This window comes from Planococcus citri, chromosome 5, assembly GCF_950023065.1.
Source record: "Planococcus citri chromosome 5, ihPlaCitr1.1, whole genome shotgun sequence".
Lineage (NCBI taxonomy): Eukaryota > Metazoa > Arthropoda > Insecta > Hemiptera > Pseudococcidae > Planococcus > Planococcus citri.
Window position 1 is genome coordinate 24,809,692 of NC_088681.1, and position 19,976 is coordinate 24,829,667.

At 34.4% G+C, this 19,976-nt stretch overlaps 2 protein-coding genes across 2 annotated transcripts in view; one reads left to right on the forward strand and one right to left on the reverse strand.

Annotated features, from left to right (window-relative positions):
• LOC135849364 (nephrin-like) overlaps positions 1 to 19,976 on the forward strand; it is a 380,313-nt gene that overhangs the window by 354,185 nt on the left and 6,152 nt on the right. Inside the window, exons 10-12 of the mRNA XM_065369755.1 lie at positions 6,757 to 7,050; positions 17,888 to 18,208; positions 19,662 to 19,964. Coding sequence (XP_065225827.1) covers positions 6,757 to 7,050; positions 17,888 to 18,208; positions 19,662 to 19,964 — 918 coding nt within the window. The remainder of the gene's footprint in view (positions 1 to 6,756; positions 7,051 to 17,887; positions 18,209 to 19,661; positions 19,965 to 19,976) is intronic.
• Positions 12,592 to 14,199, reverse strand: LOC135849365 (uncharacterized). The gene is made up of 4 exons (XM_065369756.1): positions 13,853 to 14,199; positions 13,452 to 13,762; positions 13,202 to 13,317; positions 12,592 to 13,103 (listed from the first exon to the last, which is right to left on the reverse strand). The coding sequence occupies exons 1-4, from the start codon at positions 14,028 to 14,030 to the stop codon at positions 13,052 to 13,054; spliced, it is 657 nt and encodes a 218-aa protein (XP_065225828.1). The 5' UTR covers positions 14,031 to 14,199; the 3' UTR covers positions 12,592 to 13,051.

Sequence of the window (19,976 nt, forward strand, 5' to 3'; positions counted from 1 at the left end):
TACTAGGCAGTGACTTTAAATATGCTCATCTGAAAGCTGATGATGAAAATCTGTGCCAGAAATTGTTCATTTTTCTAAAAGAGTCTAACTTATTCAATGATATTTAGACACATTATTTTTTCCTTAGTGCTTTTTCTTAAATTTTTTCAATGTTATTTTTCTTTTGCATGTTATATATTTCCTGTTTATTTTTTCATGTTATATTTGTTGTTATATTGTTGAATGTATTTGTAATCATCTGTGCAAAATGAATTAATGTTTGTAATCTGTGTCAAAAAACAGCAGACGCAAAAAAGCCTAAGTTGCTGGGCGTCTCTAAATAAAAATTTATTCATCTATTGAAAACACAGAAAAAATTGGGGGGTAAAAAAAATAGCGAATGGGGGTAAAAAATTGCAAACTTGTTTTTTCGCAAAAAAAAAATTTCTGGCGAACCTAATGAAATTAAACTTTTGGCAAACACTGAATCTTGTCAATTAATGTTTGCTGATTTCAATGCGCTTTTCAGTTTTTCTCTAGCTTCATTAGGTCAGAAGAAATATCAAGATATGTCCTTAGGGGGGTGAAAAAATAGGGCCGTTACCACTATAGATGATATAGAAAAATTTTTGCCCACAAAAATGGTCAAAAATGAAATTTACATAGGTACATATGATCTTCCAAAATAGTCACATCCTGATAATTTTCCCATCCCATCCTCACCAGAAGCATGGCGAAGTGATGTGTCGTGGGTGAGGGAGACTAAAATTTTCCAAATTTTTTACCTCAACCCCCCCCCCCCGCCACCCCATTTTTTTTTCAGCTAATTGGCTAGGTGTGGTTCAAAAAAATTTGGGAAAGGGATTTGAAAACAAAAATGTTGAAAAATTCTAAATTTTCAAAAATTTGAATTTTCCATTGATTTGACTATGTTTCCAAAATCTCTCAAGCTAATTTTTCTACTCTTGAAAATTTTTTTAAAAATACATACGCAGCAGAATAAATATCTGCCCGAGCAAAGAGAGGTCAAAAACTGTGAAAAATTTATTATTTGATGCGCAAAATAACATCGTTCTTGATGCAAAAAGTCGATTTTCATGACTTCAACATTTTTTAATTCTCAGGAAATTGTAACATTATCAAAAATAGGAATAATGCCCCTGAAAGACGAGGACAAAAACTCTCAAAAATTCACAGTTTTTCATTTTTTTTTTTTCAGGAAAAATTTTATGTTTTGAGAATAAACATATTTTGGCTTATATTCTTTTCATTTCTTGCTTCACCACTAGAAAATCTCGAAAGGAAAAGGTCTGAAATCACACAGCAGATTGTACAGATTCTTATCTTAATAAAAACCCATGATAGTGGCACACCTCTACTCATTCGCAAGTGATTGATCTGTGAAGAACTTACAGAAACGGGACGTTTTCTTTTTTTTTCTGAAATTATTCCACGAATTCATTGTCCACAATATTTAAATTACTGAACAATTATCCAACAACTAGAATTTAAAAAAAAATCAAACCCTTTTCATTAATCTTCACCAATTGACATGTAGATACCTACCTACAAACGTCGTCAAATTTTTAAGTAAAAAACGAAAATTGTAGTTTGATGGTCTGATAAAACTTAAAAAAATTGTTGATTTTTACTTTTTTATTCATTCGTAAACACAGATATGTAGAATAAATTGAACGGTTTCCATCAAATGCTAATACAAAACTAGGTACTTGAAAATTTGAGTACCGGCAGCAATCGACACCGGTATCGTTTATTACATCGGTTTAAGGTTCACTTTCACACAACTGCGAATCCCATCCGCTTGTATTTGTCCAGCATTGTGCCTGGTAAACGAGTCGACCTTTTCGCTAACAAATTAACCCCAATATGGATATTACTTATAGTTTGAAAATAGTATACAGCCGTGAAGGGTTCTGCGCCAGGAATCGGATTTAATGCACCGTTGCTATAGTCCTACGCGTCCTACGTTCTTCTCTTCGTATACCTACTCGTAGTATTTACCTAGCCGAGTATAGTTTACACGATGAGTAGGTACGATAAAGCAAGCAACAGCCCAATGAAATATTTGTCAACAGGCCGGTTGACTACGAGAAGGCTGCGACCCCGGCTAAAAACTAGATACCTATATATTCGCACCGATGGTGAAAGTTTATTAACACCGCAACGCCATCGCCATCCCATTGCCAGTTCTTCTGTCTCATCCCATCTTCCTGCCCCTGCCCCCCGTCCCTTGCCTTGTATACTAGAACACGATGTAAAAGCGCGTATTTCGCCAAGTTTTAGCTCCGCTGTGGTATACAGGCCTACGAGTACCATCAGTAGGCTACAAACAGCTGTACATAGCGAATATCCACCGCAAAAGTGAAACTTAGCAGTTGAAAATCTGCGTCGAATACTTCAGCAAGTCGCCGTAGGCAGAACTGTACCGATGTTTCGTCGTCTTTACAAAGGATAATTAAAAGTTTTTTTTCCTGAAAAATTTTACGCGTACGTACGAAATGGAAAGGCAAAAGGGAGAGGCTGGCGCAAACACAAAGTTTTACATCCTTTGAATTTCACTCGGAAAATTTCAAATTACCCGGATTAATTCGTTTGATAAAATTCGCAATGTAATGTCTTCTTTAACAAAAAATTAAGGCTGTGGACGAAAAAAAGGTGCAATGTAAACCTCTCGGCTCGCGTAAAAAACTGTCTTTTCGGTATTTTTATTGAACAAATGTTTTTTTGGGAGGGTGGGGGGAGGGGCATTAGAATTAGCGTGACTATTGAACATAAAATAATCCCGAAGAAAAATGATCACCAGGCTCTCTCTGTTCAAATAGCTAATAGCTAAGCATTTATTTATTCAGCATATCCTCGAATGGCTAATTGCCTTGGCTATCCCTCTATTCGTTGAAACCGTCAATTCTACAAATAAATTTCAGTTCGACCTCAAAAATAGACTACCAAGTCAGAAATTAATAATGATCAAAAGTCAACTTTCTAATCAATCCCACCAGAATCGATTTATTTGCGATTTTTAATCTCACACTTACAAGGAAACTTCGTCAACGCGTCACCTTCGATTCAACTGAAATTCAGCTCATTGAAATTTCATGTCATCCACACCTCAGAACCAAATTTTCAGCAACCAAAGTTGATTTTTCGAATTTCGGTGGTTTTTTTTTAAATCGCTGAAATAGCCAGTTTACTGACAAGGTTTTCATAAAACTGATAAATCACGAGATGATCCTCTAAAATTTGGTTTGGATACTGAAGTCGACCTCCCGAATCGATTATGACCATTTTCTAAACGATCTGAAGCCTCCAGCAGAAATTAGTTGTTCTCGAGAGCGCTGGAATCGCTCCAGAGTGTTATAACCTACTTAGACAGCTGAAAATTTGATTTTGAGGTGTTGGTGATATGAGTATGAACTTTTAGTGAGTAAATTTTCAGTCAGATCGGAGGTGACGATGACGAGCTCAGGATCTGTTCCCTTGCTAGCCAATAATGGATCACGTTCAAAACGAAAAATTGGCGTCAGTTATCATGACTGAAAATAGATTGATCCAACACCAAAAATCTGTTCATTTCACCGATTATTTTCTAAATCATTACCTATTTATTTTGTATCTATTGTTTCATTTCATCTTCATTTTTACTTGGAAAAAATATGCAAAAATTATCTAAATGCATAAAAAGCAATATTTTGAAAACCAATTTTTCAATTCTCAATTTTGATCTCAAAAACGAAGTGATCGATCTTTTCGAATTCGTCTTTGTTTCTATTAATTGGAAACCGAAATTGCATTTTTTTTTTTTTTCAAAAATCGATAAACCTATTTTTGATTGATGATTCCTGATTTTTGATTTCAATCGTAAGGATTGGTCAATTTTTTCAAATTCTCTTGTGTTTGAAAAAAATTAACCAAAATTACACCGATTTTTTTCCAAAAATCTGTATTTTTGATCGATTATTTTCAATTTTTGATTTTCATCATACTTAACTCATAAGGATTGATCAATCATTAATGCAATTAAGGTAATCAGAAGATCTACAGCTGAATGAACCATTGAGATCTCACAATAGAAAATACTGCCAAAAAATCGTAAACAAAGTATAAAAAATGAATGAACAAATAAGTAAATACCTAGGGAGGTAAACGAAGACACTGAAAAAAAAAACGTTTTTAAGTAAGTAAACAAGATTTTTTGTGAACACTGCTTGAAAAAAAAGTGATTGGTTTCACCTTATGGGTTCATTGTGCAAATCCAAATTAAGCCCCAAATGAGATCTCAATTCCAAAATATTGAAAACTTTAATAGGGGTACCTACTGCAAATTATGTTTTTGAGTCTGTTTCAAATTTGGTTTAAAATCTGAAATTTTTAAAATTCTATATGACTATATCGAAGGTAATATTTTTCAAATCACCGGTTTCAGTTTTTGTATTTTTTCACTCTCTAGCCCCAAAACAGACTCAAATGAGAAGGGAGTTAAAAAAGCAAATTTTCCAGAATTTCATTAAGTTAGGTAGGTATGGGTATTAAAAGTTGAATTTTTGAGGTGGCTGGTTTTCAGGTTTTTCATTCATTTTTGATCCAACCTCAAATTCAGCTCCCAAAGAGGGAGGACTACATTTCTATGAATTTTGAAGATATCAAATTAAGTATCAGAAGTTACATTTTTGAGGTCAGTGGTTTCGGCTTGTGCACCCCCCCTTCAATTCCAAATTAAGCCTTAAATGGGTAGGTAAGGAGTCCAAATACCAAAATTTCAAGAATTTCGTTGGATATGGATATTTAATGTTGAATTTTTGAGGCCACTGGGCACTGGGTTCAGGTTTTTCATTCACTTTTCACTCAATCTCAAATTATTTTCTCAGAATTTTCTCAGATGGAGTTGGTAAGCCAAAATTTACTCTGCAAACTAATTTCAATACAATATGAAGTCGATTGCATGGTGGTTTCAAGTGGTTTTGAAGCTTCCAGCTATTATTTAAAAGTTTCTGTTTTCCTAAAAACATCATGTAACCTTTCAAAAAGTCGCTGGAGGATCCAAAATGACTTGAACTCACCTGATGTCGTCTTCAGATGGTGTTAAAATTAGAGTAAAGAGTAAATTTCGGCTTTTCATCTCCATTTGATGAAATATTGGTGAAATTTTCAAGTTTCAAAAATCTACTGGAGGCTCCAGTTATTTTCAAAAAGTCACTGGAGGCTCCAAAACGACTTGAAATCCGCCTGCAGTCGAATTCGTAGCGTATTCAAATTATTTTGCAGAATAAATTTCGGTCTCCCAATTCCATTTGATGAAATTTTGTGAGAATTTCGAGTTTCACAAATCTGCTGGAGGCTCCAGAACTGCTCAAAACGGTTTGAAACAGTTTCCAATCGATTTGGCAGGACGAAAATCGGGTATATCTCAAATCTCAGCTTTCTAGGTCAATTTGGTAAAATTTTGATTTTTTCCCACATTTAGGTAGGTACTAGGTATGGCCAAAATTTGATTTTTGAAAATTCACCAAAAACCGAAAAAGGTTGTTTAGCGCTTGAAATTTTGATGGGTGATGATGTGGGCCCCCTGACTATCAGAGGTTACATTTTCGAGGTCAGCAGCTTCAGCTTCTGAATTTTTTTTCCATCTTCAGCCCCGAATTATGCCTTACGTATGCTACAATTAAGCAATCCAAATTCCAAAATTTTGAAAATGTCAATGAATATCAAAAATTACATTTTCAAGGTTGCTGGTTTCATTCTGATTCTCTGATTCTAAAGGTAGATATGTACTTATTACACTTTGATTCTAATTTTCATTTTGTGATGCAAGTTGCTCAAGTCCAAGAACTAATTTACCAAAGGTAGTATATTTAGGGTATTGCTGTTAGAATAATATAAGACCATTTTTGGGACTCTACTGGGATCTTAAAAATTTGAAAATTTTTCAAATTTTGGATAATTTCGTGTCTTGGAAATATTTTATTCACGTCGAATGTTCGCAGAATACATCTAAGGTCATCGTTTCTGATTTTGAAACTGATGGAACACTTATTTTGAAATACAGTGATGCCAATTTTTTGGTCATTGTGGTCAATTTCAAGAAAATCAAGAAAAATGGCTACCCAAAAACTACGTAATTAATTTTTTTTCGAATTACCTATCCATTGTTCTCTTCTTGCTCTAAGGGTCTATCCATGTACCATACCTAAATTTGAAAACAGATGAGTTTCTTATCCTCACCCATATCATATTCAATAACTCATACTTAGGTACCCGAAAGAAATGAAAAAAAACTGCAGTTTGTGACAATGTGGCAATATTACGAATTTTTTTCGCTCGCCATTCTAGAAAGCCATTAGTGTAACCAAGAATGCAGCAAAGTTGGGCGTTCAGTCCGTCTTTTTCTTTCTAATGTAAAAAACATAATGGGGAAAAAGGGTAAAGTTTTCGGTACGTATATAAAACTTATTCGATTTTTTTGCAGTTACCTAAAACGCTAGAATAATACCGATTCTTAGCGACGTTTATTTCGGAAGATTTTTCATTTTTCAAGTGTTGTAGTTTTTCGTTCATTTTCTCCGTCTTGCTCTGTCCTTTTCTTAGTATATACTCGTACTATACCTAGCGTACTACTAGTCTTATTCTTAAAAAAGCTCGAGTTTGATTTTATCTCGTTATACGGTGTATTTTTTTTTCTTCTGTCTTGAAAACTTTCTCGTCTCTCATAGCGAATATAGCGAATGCTGGAAGATGTTAAATTAAAAACTAATATTACAGATGCGCCATTTTGCAAACCGAACCAAACGCGGGTGTATGGAATAGCGAAAAACGAACTAGTCAACATTACTTGCGAAGTCGAAGCGAATCCAGTCGATTTAACGTTTCGTTGGAAGTTCAACAATTCGGCCGAAAACGACGAATTACCACCGGTGATTAGTCAACCAGGAGCGACTATAAGCGTTATTTCGCATATGCCCATATTGGAAGTCGACTATGGAACTTTACTGTGCTCGGCTACGAATAAAGTAGGACGCCAGAGAGTCCCTTGTGTGTTCCACGTTATAGCAGCAGGTTAGCTTTGAATTATTCATTTATATACATAGGTAGTACACGGGGGCTAAGTAAGAGAGAAGGATGAAGGGAAACTGTGGTGTGGTTTTTTGTCGTAGGTATATGCTATTTTGTATAGGTTGCATACTAGGTACGTTTACTTGTAGCCTATTTATGCTATGGTATTTGTGTAATTTCCACATGTTGAAATAGTATTTCTCGTACGTGCGGTATCGAATGTTAGACGTAAAACCGCATTTAATCCGAACTGGTTGTTCGGTTCCTTAAAGATATGTAGCTATATGTACTTTCTCACAAGTGATGATAGTTTAAGAAACTTTCGAACCTAAGAGGGTGACCTTTATACACCGACGAAGGTATAAATCTCCAACTCCTGCGCGCCTCATACTTACCTACCTAATGCAGCAGCCACCACACGTTCCATTACTCAAAAGAATATTTAAAGGTTTCATAACCTAGTGCAAAGTAAAGCACTTAATTATGCTCCTATAGCGTAGTAAATTTAACCAAGACTGAAAACTTAGATCCCTTCGTAATCCGCTGTGAATAGATGGCGTTTTCGTTTACACCATATACTTTTTTTTCCTTTTCGGTTTCGGTGTTTTATGGTCTATATACGCGCCGCGAAAAGGGTGGATAAACTTTGACCGCTTCATAGTTGCTGACATTTCACGCCATGGTGTAGTTTTAATGTTTATGTGGTCTGCTTACGTGTGTGATGGAATCAGAAAGCGAGCAGCCAAGTTCCCCGCGAGTTAGAAGGACGAACTGTCATCTTGTATTGTTGTTTTACTGCTGCGTACGAGTTTTATTTTCTGGCTAATTTTTGGGTTGGCATTTTTAATGGGTTTTCCCAAAGTGGCGGGTTTCTACTGGAAGATTTGTGTAGTTTTATGTTGAATTGTGATGCGAGGAAGTTAAAATTTTCTAATTTGATTGTCTTCCGTGATATGAAATGTTAGTTTTTATCGTTTAAGGCAAACGGAAAATTATTTTTCGAGGCAAAATTTGTAATGCTAAATTTTATTTTTCACTGTTGAATAAATTTTTAGAAACACATGTTTGGATTGGCTCATTATCGTGAAAAAAAAGAAAAGTTGGTCAAATGGAATTATAAACCAAATAAAATTCAATTAGACCCCATTTCGACAACTCCTCTTGCTCCTCTTCTTCTCTAATATTGATTGATCACACTTTCGAGTCCTTCAGAAGCTTTTAGAAAATTTTTTAGGATTTCCACTCGACAGTTCTCGTGTTCTTTCGGTTCAAGTCCATAGTTTATAATAATTTTTCAGAACTAGTAAATTCAAAAATTCACTGAAGGCTCCACAATTGCTGTAAAGTTCTAGAAATCGATTTGAGAGAAGTCGATAATTATAGGGCAAAAATCAATTTTCAACTTTCCCTCCCTCCTCAAAGTATTGGCTGAAGGGTAATAATAGAGGGGTAACTTCCAGTTGTAGAAGACATTTTGTGGGATTTTTTTTTGAAGAAATTGACAATTTTGAATTTTTTTTAGAATTTTAGATTTCCGATCAAAATTGCAAAAAAATACTGTCTTCAATGTCACCTTAGATTTGCGATTCGCCTGCCTTAATTGATTTGAAATGCCAAATTTACGACAGGATTAAATTTTCAGCTCCCAGAGTTGATTACAACGCCGTCTAGAGTGATTTAAAATTGCTGGAGGAAAGTCAACTTTTGCTGATGAAGGCCCCAAATCGCATCGTCTCGGGACTCGAAAATGGTAGCAACGAATTTTGGAGATCGATTTTAGCATATTATCCAATTTTAAGATTTTTATCTGCATATTTACTCTTTTTGTAGAAAATTGATGCATCAAAGCTACCCATTTCCGCCATTTTCAAAAATTTACCAAAAATTTAAAAATCAACTTCGGAAGCTCAAAATTTGGTTCTGAGATATTTGCCAAATCCCCTCCCTCTTTTTATTCCTCATGTAGGCATCTTGAGAATCTTAATGACAATTTCCAAGAAATTATGTTTTTAAAAACGCCACGTCTGTGATGTATTTTGTGTCTCTTGCGGTCTAATCGTTATGCAACCTCTACAACATGATTGAAGTTTTATGGAGTTTTCACCCATTTGAAGGAAACCTGACTCCTCATTTTATAAAAGCTTTTGAGCTCATTTTTAAGGAGAGGTTTCATCTCATTTATAAAATCTCTTTCCATAATAGTCCGGCATATGACAATAGGAGTAATTGCACCCCCACCCACCGATCCTTCGGGACAACTTTTTTCTTAAAGGGGACATCCTAAGGAACATTTTAAAGCAAACTTGCAAAACAAAAAGTTGGCCTTACTTACAAAATGGCGGCCACTTTGATTGAGAGGTCAGCCGAAATCGCAGACTTTGCGTTTCAACATAGGACTTGCACAAACTTTTTCAAACTTTACAAAGGTAGATCGAAAGATCATGCAAAAATTTATCACCTGCCAAAATTTCAAGTTCTGAAGTGCGTTTTTCGATTTTTGGTGAATTTTTGAAAATCGAATTTAGGCCAAAAATGAGGGAAAAAATCAAAATTTCACCAAATTGCCCAAGAAAGCTGAAATTTGGGATATACCCTATTTTCGACATGCCAAATCGATTGAAAACGGTTTCAACCCGTTTTGAGCAGTTCTGGAGCCTCAAGCAAAATTTTTGAAACTCGAAATTCCCACAAAATTCCATCAAATTGGAGTTGTAAAGCTAAAATTTATTCTAAAAACTAAATTCAATACGCTACGAAGTACTGCAGGTGAATTTCAAGTCGTTTTGGATCCTCCAGCGACTTTTTGAAAATTCTTAAAGCCTCCGGCCGATTTTTGAAACTTGAAATTTCCCCAAAATATCATCAAACTAAGATGGAGAGTCGAAATTCATTCTGCAAACTAATTTCAATACGCTACAAACTTTAAATTTTCACAAAATTTCATCAAATGGAGATGGAAAGCTGAAATTTACTCTACACTCCAATTTTAACACCCTCTGAAGACGACTTCAGGTGGGTTCAAGTCATTTTAGAGCCTCCAGCGACTTTTTTGAAAATTACTGGAGCCTCCAGTAGATTTTTGAAACTTGAAATTTCCCCAACATTAATTTATCAAATGGAGTTGGCAAGCTGAAATTTACTTCGCAGACTACATGGTGGTTTCAAATGGTTTTGAAGCTTCCATCCAGCTATGTACTTTTAGGAAATTTCAATTTTCCAAAAAAACGTCATACAACCTTTCAAAAAGTTGCTGGAGGCTCCAAAACGACTTGAAATTCACCAGCAGTCAACTTCGTAGCGTATTGAAATTAGTTTGCAGAATGAATTTCGACTCTCCATCTTAGTTTGATGATATTTTGGGGAAATTTCAAGTTTCAAAAATCGGCCGGAGGCTTTAAGAATTTTCAAAAAGTCGCTGGAGGATCCAAAACGACTTGAAATTCACCTGCAGTACTTCGTAGCGTATTGAATTTAGTTTTTAGAATAAATTTTAGCTTTACAACTCCAATTTGATGGAATTTTGTGGGAATTTCGAGTTTCAAAAATTTTGCTTGAGGCTCCAGAACTGCTCAAAACGGGTTGAAACCGTTTTCAATCGATTTGGCATGTCGAAAATAGGGTATATCCCATATTTCAGCTTTCTTGGTCAATTTGGTAAAATTTTGATTTTTTCCCTCATTTTTGGCCTAAATTCGATTTTCAAAAATTCACCAAAAATCGAAAAACGCACTTCAGAACTTGAAATTTTGGCAGGTGATAAATTTTTGCATGATCTTTCGATCTACCTTTGTAAAGTTTGAAAAAGTTTGTGCAAGTCCTATGTTGAAACGCAAAGTCTGCGATTTCGGCTGACCTCTCAATCAAAGTGGCCGCCATTTTGTAAGTAAAGCCAACTTTTTGTTTTGCAAGTTTGCTTTAAAATGTTCCTTAGGATGTCCCCTTTAAGAAAAAAGTTGTCCCGAAGGATCGGTGGGTGGGGGTGCAATTACTCCTATTGTCATATGCCGGACTATTATGGAAAGAGATTTTATAAATGAGATGAAACCTCTCCTTAAAAATGAGCTCAAAAGCTTTTATAAAATGAGGAGTCAGGTTTCCTTCAAATGGGTGAAAACTCCATAAAACTTCAATCATGCTGTAGAGGTTGCATAACGATTAGACCGCAAGAGACACAAAATACATCACAGACGTGGCGTTTTTAAAAACATAATTTCTTGGAAATTGTCATTAAGATTCTCAAGATGCCTACATGAGGAATAAAAAGAGGGAGGGGATTTGGCAAATATCTCAGAACCAAATTTTGAGCTGCCGAAGTTGATTTTTAAATTTTTGGTAAATTTTTGAAAATGGCGGAAATGGGTAGCTTTGATGCATCAATTTTCTACAAAAAGAGTAAATATGCAGATAAAAATCTTAAAATTGGATAATATGCTAAAATCGATCTCCAAAATTCGTTGCTACCATTTTCGAGTCCCGAGACGATGCGATTTGGGGCCTTCATCAGCAAAAGTTGACTTTCCTCCAGCAATTTTAAATCACTCTAGACGGCGTTGTAATCAACTCTGGGAGCTGAAAATTTAATCCTGTCGTAAATTTGGCATTTCAAATCAATTAAGGCAGGCGAATCGCAAATCTAAGGTGACATTGAAGACAGTATTTTTTTGCAATTTTGATCGGAAATCTAAAATTCTAAAAAAAAATTCAAAATTGTCAATTTCTTCAAAAAAAAATCCCACAAAATGTCTTCTACAACTGGAAGTTACCCCTCTCGTCCCTCGATCCAACTGCCACCTTTTTAGAACCGATTTGGAGCCTCCAGCAATGAATTTTCGAAAACTGGTCGTGTTTCTTGTGTGTTAAGCTGAATTGGGACAGTTTTTATGGCAGTTTTTGAAAACCTGGAATTTCCAGAATATAGCTGGAGGCTCCAGATCAGCTCAAAACCACCTTCAACTGACTCAACACGGTTTATGGCCGTTTCCAATCGATTCGAAAGATCAATTATTGAGCGAATACCAATTAATTTCAAATTTTGTAGGTTAGTTTGGAAAATTTTTTCACATTTTTGAGTCAAATTTTTACCAAAAATCAAAAATTACCCTGTTAAAAAAATTCTACTGGTTGAGATCCCAGAAAATAATTGTGGAATACGTGAGTTGTGGGAAATGGGATGATTGAAAATATCAAGGCATATTAATGTTCATTTTATTAAATTTTTTCCATATTTTTTGATCATGCTATTTGCTTTTACCAAAATCCATCGTTCATTTGATACTTACCTAATTTCTAAATTGAAATCAAGAATGATAACAACATTCAAAAGCAAAACTGAAAACCAATAACTAAACAAATACCAATTTAAAAAATTTTCAGTTTAAAAAATCAATTTTCTTAAAAAAAAAAACAGAAGATTTTACTGAAAAATTAAATTTTAGAAATAAATTAGGCACACACCAGCCTGTTCACATTGTCACTCTTTACTCCTTAAAAATTATTGGTGCAAATTTGTGAAATTCGTGTATACAAAGACATACCTTCGATAAATAATTTAAAAACGTTTATTTCAACTTGAGACGTAAAAATGTCATATCACAAATTGTTACTTAAAATAGAAAAAAGTAAAGTAACATTGTATACTAACTCCTAAGCATAAAAAAAGTGCACAAAACAGCCTTTAAAAATTATTAATAGACGTAAAAACGAGGAACAAACAAATCAATAATGAAAAAAAAAGTAAAGGTATGATTAAAAATAATGATAAAATATGAGATTATCGGGAACTTAAAAAATAATGACAAAAACTTATTATTATTTAGTAAATGGTATTTTTTAAAACAAATATCACACAATAGTAAAACCAAATAAAAATATAAATTTGTAATTATCTCTCAAATACTTTTGAGTAGAAAATAATATTGAAGTTAAGTGCATTGAAATAGAACTACTCGTGGTACAAAGGCTTGTTTTTTAAAAGAATATTTGCGTCAATTACGTAAGAAAGAGCCTATTTGGAAATGCTCGATGATGCTGACGAATTTGAAACATTTTTTCGGCTTCTGCAGAGTCATATAAAAATAACAACGTGATACGAATTACTTTTTGTATCTACTAAATACTAATGTAAAGTTTCTAGGTGATTAAAAACTAGACTTACTTGAGAAGAGTACTGATATGAAACATGTTTTCAATGTCACGTTCGTTATTTCTGATTTCAACATCGATCGCATTTAGATTCATTAAGACGGTACTAGTAGCATGACCTGAGACATCCTAAAAAAAAAAAAATGAAAAAAAAATTTTAAACAATAAAATTAAAACTTTTGTTCATTTACTGTTTATACCCTATTGTAGTTATTTCTACACTAGTAATATTAGGTAGGTACATTATCTACTCAATTTCTTACCCATGAGATCAAAAGACCGTTATCTCCATTGAACTGATATACGACCACATACAGCGAACCAGTACATTTCCTTATCCAAGTATTTTGAGACTCATTCTTCCACGCACCATCAGGATCAAAGTACACCTCTCTTTGAATTTTGGGTATGAATCCTCCAGAAATAAGAACCGAATAGGTATACATCTTAACGAAGTCCTTCTGTGTTAACGGTTGGCCACCTTCAGATGATGATACAAATGCAACAGCGGTTGTGAAATGAAATAAATACGCTTCACGTTCGATTTTGTTAATGTGGAGTTTTTTGAGCAATCCTTATTTCACATAATAATATTATAGGTTATTAATTATTTATGTTGAGAAAAGAATTACGTAGGTAAGCTTACTGAAAATTTGCAACTTACTAATGAGGAGAGATGTTGGTTTTCTCTTGCTGCGTTTTCTTCTGAAATCGTTTTTATCAGCAGCGTTCTTCTCATTGCTTAGCTCATGATTACGTTTTGGGCCAATAAGTACGAGTATTTTTGCAAGTAAACCACATCCAAGCATAAAGTAAATGCCTTCGTAAAAACCTGGTTTCATAATTTGAATAAGATGATTGTAAAATTTAAACTAAAACTGAAAGACTATTCACAATATTGTAACATTTCTTACATGCTAACATAGTATTGTATTGGTAAGAACAACTACGAACGCGTTAGAAGAAATAATGATAACAATAAGGGTGCATGTCGAGAAACCAGTTTGGCGGATGGTGGAGTAAAGAAGTGGAAGAAAAAGAGATGACGCATTATTTAGACGGGTGGTACTTACGTGAAACGATAGCGAGACTCACGATTGGTGTTAGATTGGTATTGACAAACAAGAATTTCAAGATTTCGTGCGCTATGAATCATTTTTTGTCGAATACGGAATACGTAAATCTCAACTCAAAATCTCGTTATGTGAATTTTTTGCTGTTAAGGTACTTACCAAAATGGTAAAACCTTAAAAAATTGGGGGGGGGGGGAATGAGATAGTAGGTTGCTTTAATTAGTAATCGGATTTGGGATGATTTTTTCATCTCGCCCTCGACATTTTTCCAAGATGTTTGTTATCAGTTCGATTTTTTTTTTTTTTTTTGAATTAGCTAGGTACCTATTGAAAAAAAATTTTGGGACGATTATTTTTTAATTATTAATTAAGTATCTCTTAATCCTCTTTCAACTTCTAAATTTTGGAAAACAATTCGAAAAATTGTATTTGAAGCCTCGAAGGCACTGAGCTAAAAACTCGAATAGGTATCTGCGTAGATATTCCTTGAAATTGAACCTTCGATGTCCTACTTTCTCAAAATGAAGACGAGACGAATAAAATTGAAAATTTTTGTACTGAATGAAGAAAAATTGAAAGAGCATTAATTAAAAACACTCCACAAGATCGCTTTTCAGACTTTGAATTTCATTTTTCAATTTTGAGGTCTTTCTTCTTTTTTTTTTTTTTTTTTGAAGTTCAGAGTAAATTTTTGGAGTTTTTAGTTTTGAAAAAATTGCACAGAAAGAGTTATAATAAACAGGCTTGTAGGACCGGACCGAAAGACCGGTCCGATGACCGCGACCGGACCCAAAAATGCACACAAGACCGAGTGGACCGGACCGGACCTTAGACCTCTAAAAAAAATTGATGTAAATATTAACCGAACAGATGACCCTTTTCAGAAAAAATAACAGGGACAGACCGAGACCGAAGACCTTTCTAAAAAATCAGACCGATGACCACAGTTTGGACCTCAGTTATGTCCGATTTTTCAAATTTATAATGCCATTTTCCCATTTTAGATGCCTATTTCAAATAAATTTCCATTGAGGTTTAATTTCTTTCAAAGTTTCAATGTTTTGAAAGTAAAAATCCCATTTTTCAACTCATCTTGTGTGTTAGGAAGCTTTTTTCTTTCTGAAAAACGAAGACCGTTTTTTGGACCTGGACCGACCCATGACCACGATGAAAATTTCTGGTCAGGACCGGACCCAACCGACCTACAAAGACAAAAAATGCAGAACCGAATGACCGGACCGGACCTTTTGAAAGCTCCAAACTAGGACCTTGATTTTGGAGCAACCGCAAAACCTGAGCGGTCCTACAAGCCTGATAATTAATAAAATTCAGTGCCTATCACCATATTTGGGATCAATTTGATCGATTTACGAGGAAACTTAGCTGAAGGCATGTCCACCTCCAATTTAAACAGGTGTGCAATTTTTGGAAAGAGCATGGTTTTAAACCCTTACATGATTATGTCCAAAATTTCGGCGATCCAAATTGATTTTTAAACTTTTGGTGAATTTTCAAAAATCCAAAATTGACTATTTCCGGCAATTTATGCTTTAAAAAAATTTATTTACTTGATAAAGATGCAGATGAAAATTAGTCCAGAAGCTTATATCAACTCTTTCAAATCGAATTTCACGTTTCAGACCGTTCCAAGCCTCCCAATGCGATTTTTGATTCTTTTAGAATTTTTAAATTTCTTCAAAAAACGTGAAGATTGATCTGGGATCGATAGCTGATAATTGAGGTGTGGCTAATTCTCGATAAGTTCTGTGAAATTTGGAGCATTTTCAGAAAAGCCCTCAGGTGTGTTTTATTGGCCAAATTTTTTTTGTTAAAAAATGCCTGTGAATAAGCCGCCTATGTACCTACTTGAAAAGTACTTACTTGTCAAAAAAAACTCACTCGAAGTGTCCGTTAGAAAACCAGGCTAAACGTGAATGAATTGGTTAAACAAGTCGAATATAAGGCACAACACGATGTTCAACTGCTCAAAGCTCATAATTGTAACCTCTTCAGAAAAAATTCAAAAATTTTGGAGGAATCACAAATCACGTTGGATGCTCCAGAATAGCTTGAAATTGTAAAATTTGAAATCAGAAGGTGCATTTTAAACAATATACAATAATTTGAGTGAATTTAAAAATTTTTCTAAGAACAGAAAATTTGATTTTTTGGCTGGTCAAAAATGTTCCTTGAAAATTAGTCCGGCCAAATGTAGATAAACTTGTTAAACAGATCTAGAATAAACCAAAACTCAATGTTTCGTTGCCAAAATTGATCTTCACATCTTTTGGAGAAATCAAAAAATTCTGGAGAAATCAAAAATTGCGCTGGAGGCTCCAGAAAGGCTGAAAATAGCGAAATTTGGCTCTCTAGAGCTGATGTCAGCTTCAGGACAAAATATTGAATCGTCAAAAATGACAAATTTTGGGTTTTCAAAAATTCACCAAAAATTGAAAAATCAATTTGGGCAGCTGTTTTGATCTTGAAGGGTTTCAGATCATGCTCGTTAGTCGTTCCAAAGATCGTGGTCCGGTTGAAAAGAAGCCAGCGCCTCGAACAATTCCTTGTTTGATATAGATTTTCTGAATCCGATTCTATTGATTCAAAATACTTAAGTACCTAATTATAGAATTTTCTCCTCTAAACTTTGAAAAAATGAAAATCGAAAAATTATTTTTTACGGATTCATTAACGAACTACAAAGCTGAAATTTATTTTATGCTCTTTTTTAGACCTCCAAAATCGATTGGTCTTGATCTCAAATTCTTTTAAAACCTCCAGCAATTTTTTGGATTTTTCAGTTTCTCAAAAAAAAAAATCATAGAAAAGGGAAAAATTGAATTTATTATGCCCCTCTCGAATTGGAATAATTTGTCTCTGTAACCCTTCGATTCATTCATTTGAGCCTATAAATTTTTAAAAATCATCTCCTCCTTTCACATTTATACTCGTACTCTTATTTCAATTGTTTTTTGAGAAATTAAAGAATCCAAAAACTCACTGGAGGCTCCAAAATGGCTCTAAATGACCGCCAATCGATTGTCATTGTTGAGATTAGAGTATTTACCAAATTTCTGATTTTTATCACGAATTTTCATTTTGATTTTCAAAAATGATCGCTGGAAAAAAGTTTGGATTTGAACGTGCAGAAATAAATTTTGAAAATTATTACCTGGATTGTTCGGAAGGGTACAAGAAACACGTTAAATCTGAATTAATGAGCATTGAATTTTTATCTGTCTCTTTTTATGATAATTTTTTGGGACTAGAAAATCTTAAAATTTGTTGGAGGCTCCAGCATAGCTCAAACTCATCATCAAACGATTCAAGAGGTTCAAAAAGGTGTGTACACCAAATTTCAAAGTTTCATTTTTTTTTTTTTTTTTTTTTTGAAAATGAGCCAACTTTGTGCTTTTATACTCAAGTTTACCAGAAATTTGAAAATGAAATTTAGCACCCTGCATGTGGCGAATTAATGTTTTTTGGATGATTTTTCATTTTTTTTATGTGTGTTTCTCTCTTGGGCCCAAACTACACATACTTACCATAAGCATATAAGAGCTTTCGCAAATTTCATCAAAGCCTCAAAATTTCTAATCAACCAATCTGATTTTCTCTTCTTCCAGGACGACCAGACCCGGTATCGAACTGCACAGTGAACAACATCTCCCTAAACTCATTCTCAGTCCGCTGCTCCGAAGGTTTCAACGGAGGTCTACCTCAAACCTTCTCCATCTTGGTGACCGAACACCACGATTCCCAAATCGTAAACATGACTTCAACATCTCCCTCATTCACCGTCTCTGGCCTACAACCAGGAACATCGTACTCTGTATCGGTATACTCGATCAATGCCAAAGGTCACAGTGAACCTTACCAGCTGGAAGTTCTAACGCAAGGAAAACGATTAAACCAGATGGACGGTAGCATTGGTGAAATTCCACCAGGTACGTGAAGCTTTTTTTCCCTCTATGCTGCGAAATAAAGCCATTAACACATTCCTACGTATATATGGGGCGGAATTGAGGATAATTTAAAGAGGACGGCGTTTTGAGTTATGAATGCGTTCTCGACTCTCGTCGTGTATGCGTATCATGCGTGAAATTATGTTAATTTTTTTCACGAGATGAGAGGCTTTTAATGGGACGTTCGTATATCTTTATATTTAAATTGGGAATAGTCTATGTGTGAAGTGGGTCTCTTTAAAGCACCTATGAATGATGGTTGAGTTTTTTGAATTTTTTCGATTGATTTTTTTTCTTTTGTATTATCGACAGTTTGGATGCTTTAATAAAAATCTAGACCATAGAATTAAAATAGGTAAATGAGTTAGAAATGTTTGAAAAAAATTATTTCAATTTTCGAGTTTAAATATTTCGAAATCAATCGTAAGATAGGTGAATCGTTATTCAACAAAAAATCTGCATTTTTAAAATTTTTCATCTTAAAAGTTCAACAATTTGGAACCGAATTATATGAGGAAAAAAATTACAATTTGATGATTCAATGAAGCCAATTGAAAGTTGTATGTACAATCATGTTTTTCAGAGTACAAAATTAATTGACCCCATTCTTCCTCCTATTTCTCCATCCTGTTCATTACCATTTTATTTTTTTCGAAGAAACTAAATTTCAAATCTGCCAAAACCTGTCAATACGGAAATCGAAACAAAGAAAGTGTTTCACAATTTCGCAGCCTTTTGAATTAATTGAATAAAATATTCACCAAATCGAAGATTTGTTTTTCGCTCGGATTTTTATCTACGAGAATTTTCACTTACTTTTTTCAGCTGCCTTTCTTCCCTCGCCCAGTTTTTTTTCCTCCAAATGGTCTATAAATTTTCAATTAGATTTTTAATCAAATATTCTCCACCGGAGGTGAATTTTTTTTCTTCGCAACAACGTCGGTTATTCCATCGTTAACTTTGTATACTTTTGGAAACGCTATCGCGCGTCGAAAAGTTTAGCAATAATTTCACGAATGTGTATTTATTTTATTGTTTAGCCGAAGCTGAATGGGAGATCTTTATGAAGCATGCAAAATTTAAGTAGTTTGTAGAATTGGCGACTTGAATTTTTCGCGATTTATCGACGTTTTAGAAATATACGACATTATACGAATACGACGAGAGTTGTTGTTGTTGTGAGGAAGCTAGAAAGAGCAAAAGCTAAAAAGCTTGAGTGTAGATTTTATTACAATAGTTGCGTATACGAGTGCGAGAGTTTAATGTTTATCGGAGCTATAATATACACGAAGCTCTTTATATGTACTCGGGGCGATATACCCACCTAGATATGTAGGTATAGTACTTATTCGATTGTCGAAGATACAATATGTTGCTATGTTGCGTGTACTTGGGTACTAATTGCCACACGTGTGTGTGTGTATGTATTTTGCAGAAAAACAGCAAGGTAATTTCCACGTTACTGCGACAATGAGCATTATCATTGGGGCTGTGATATCTTTATTAACGATCGTCTGCATCGTCGCTTCCGTATTTAAAATACAATGCTCTAAGTCGCGATCCGATGCCAAAAGTAGGAATCAAAAAAGACACGGTTCAAATAGCAATTTAGCCGCAGCCGATAAAAACTTCTCCAGTCCTATTCATAGTGATGAAGTATCAGCCAGCGTATGCCCATCGATAGATATCGACAGCGATGATAAAAATCCGGACATTATACCACAGCCGGTTACTGCCGGTTAGTACCCCA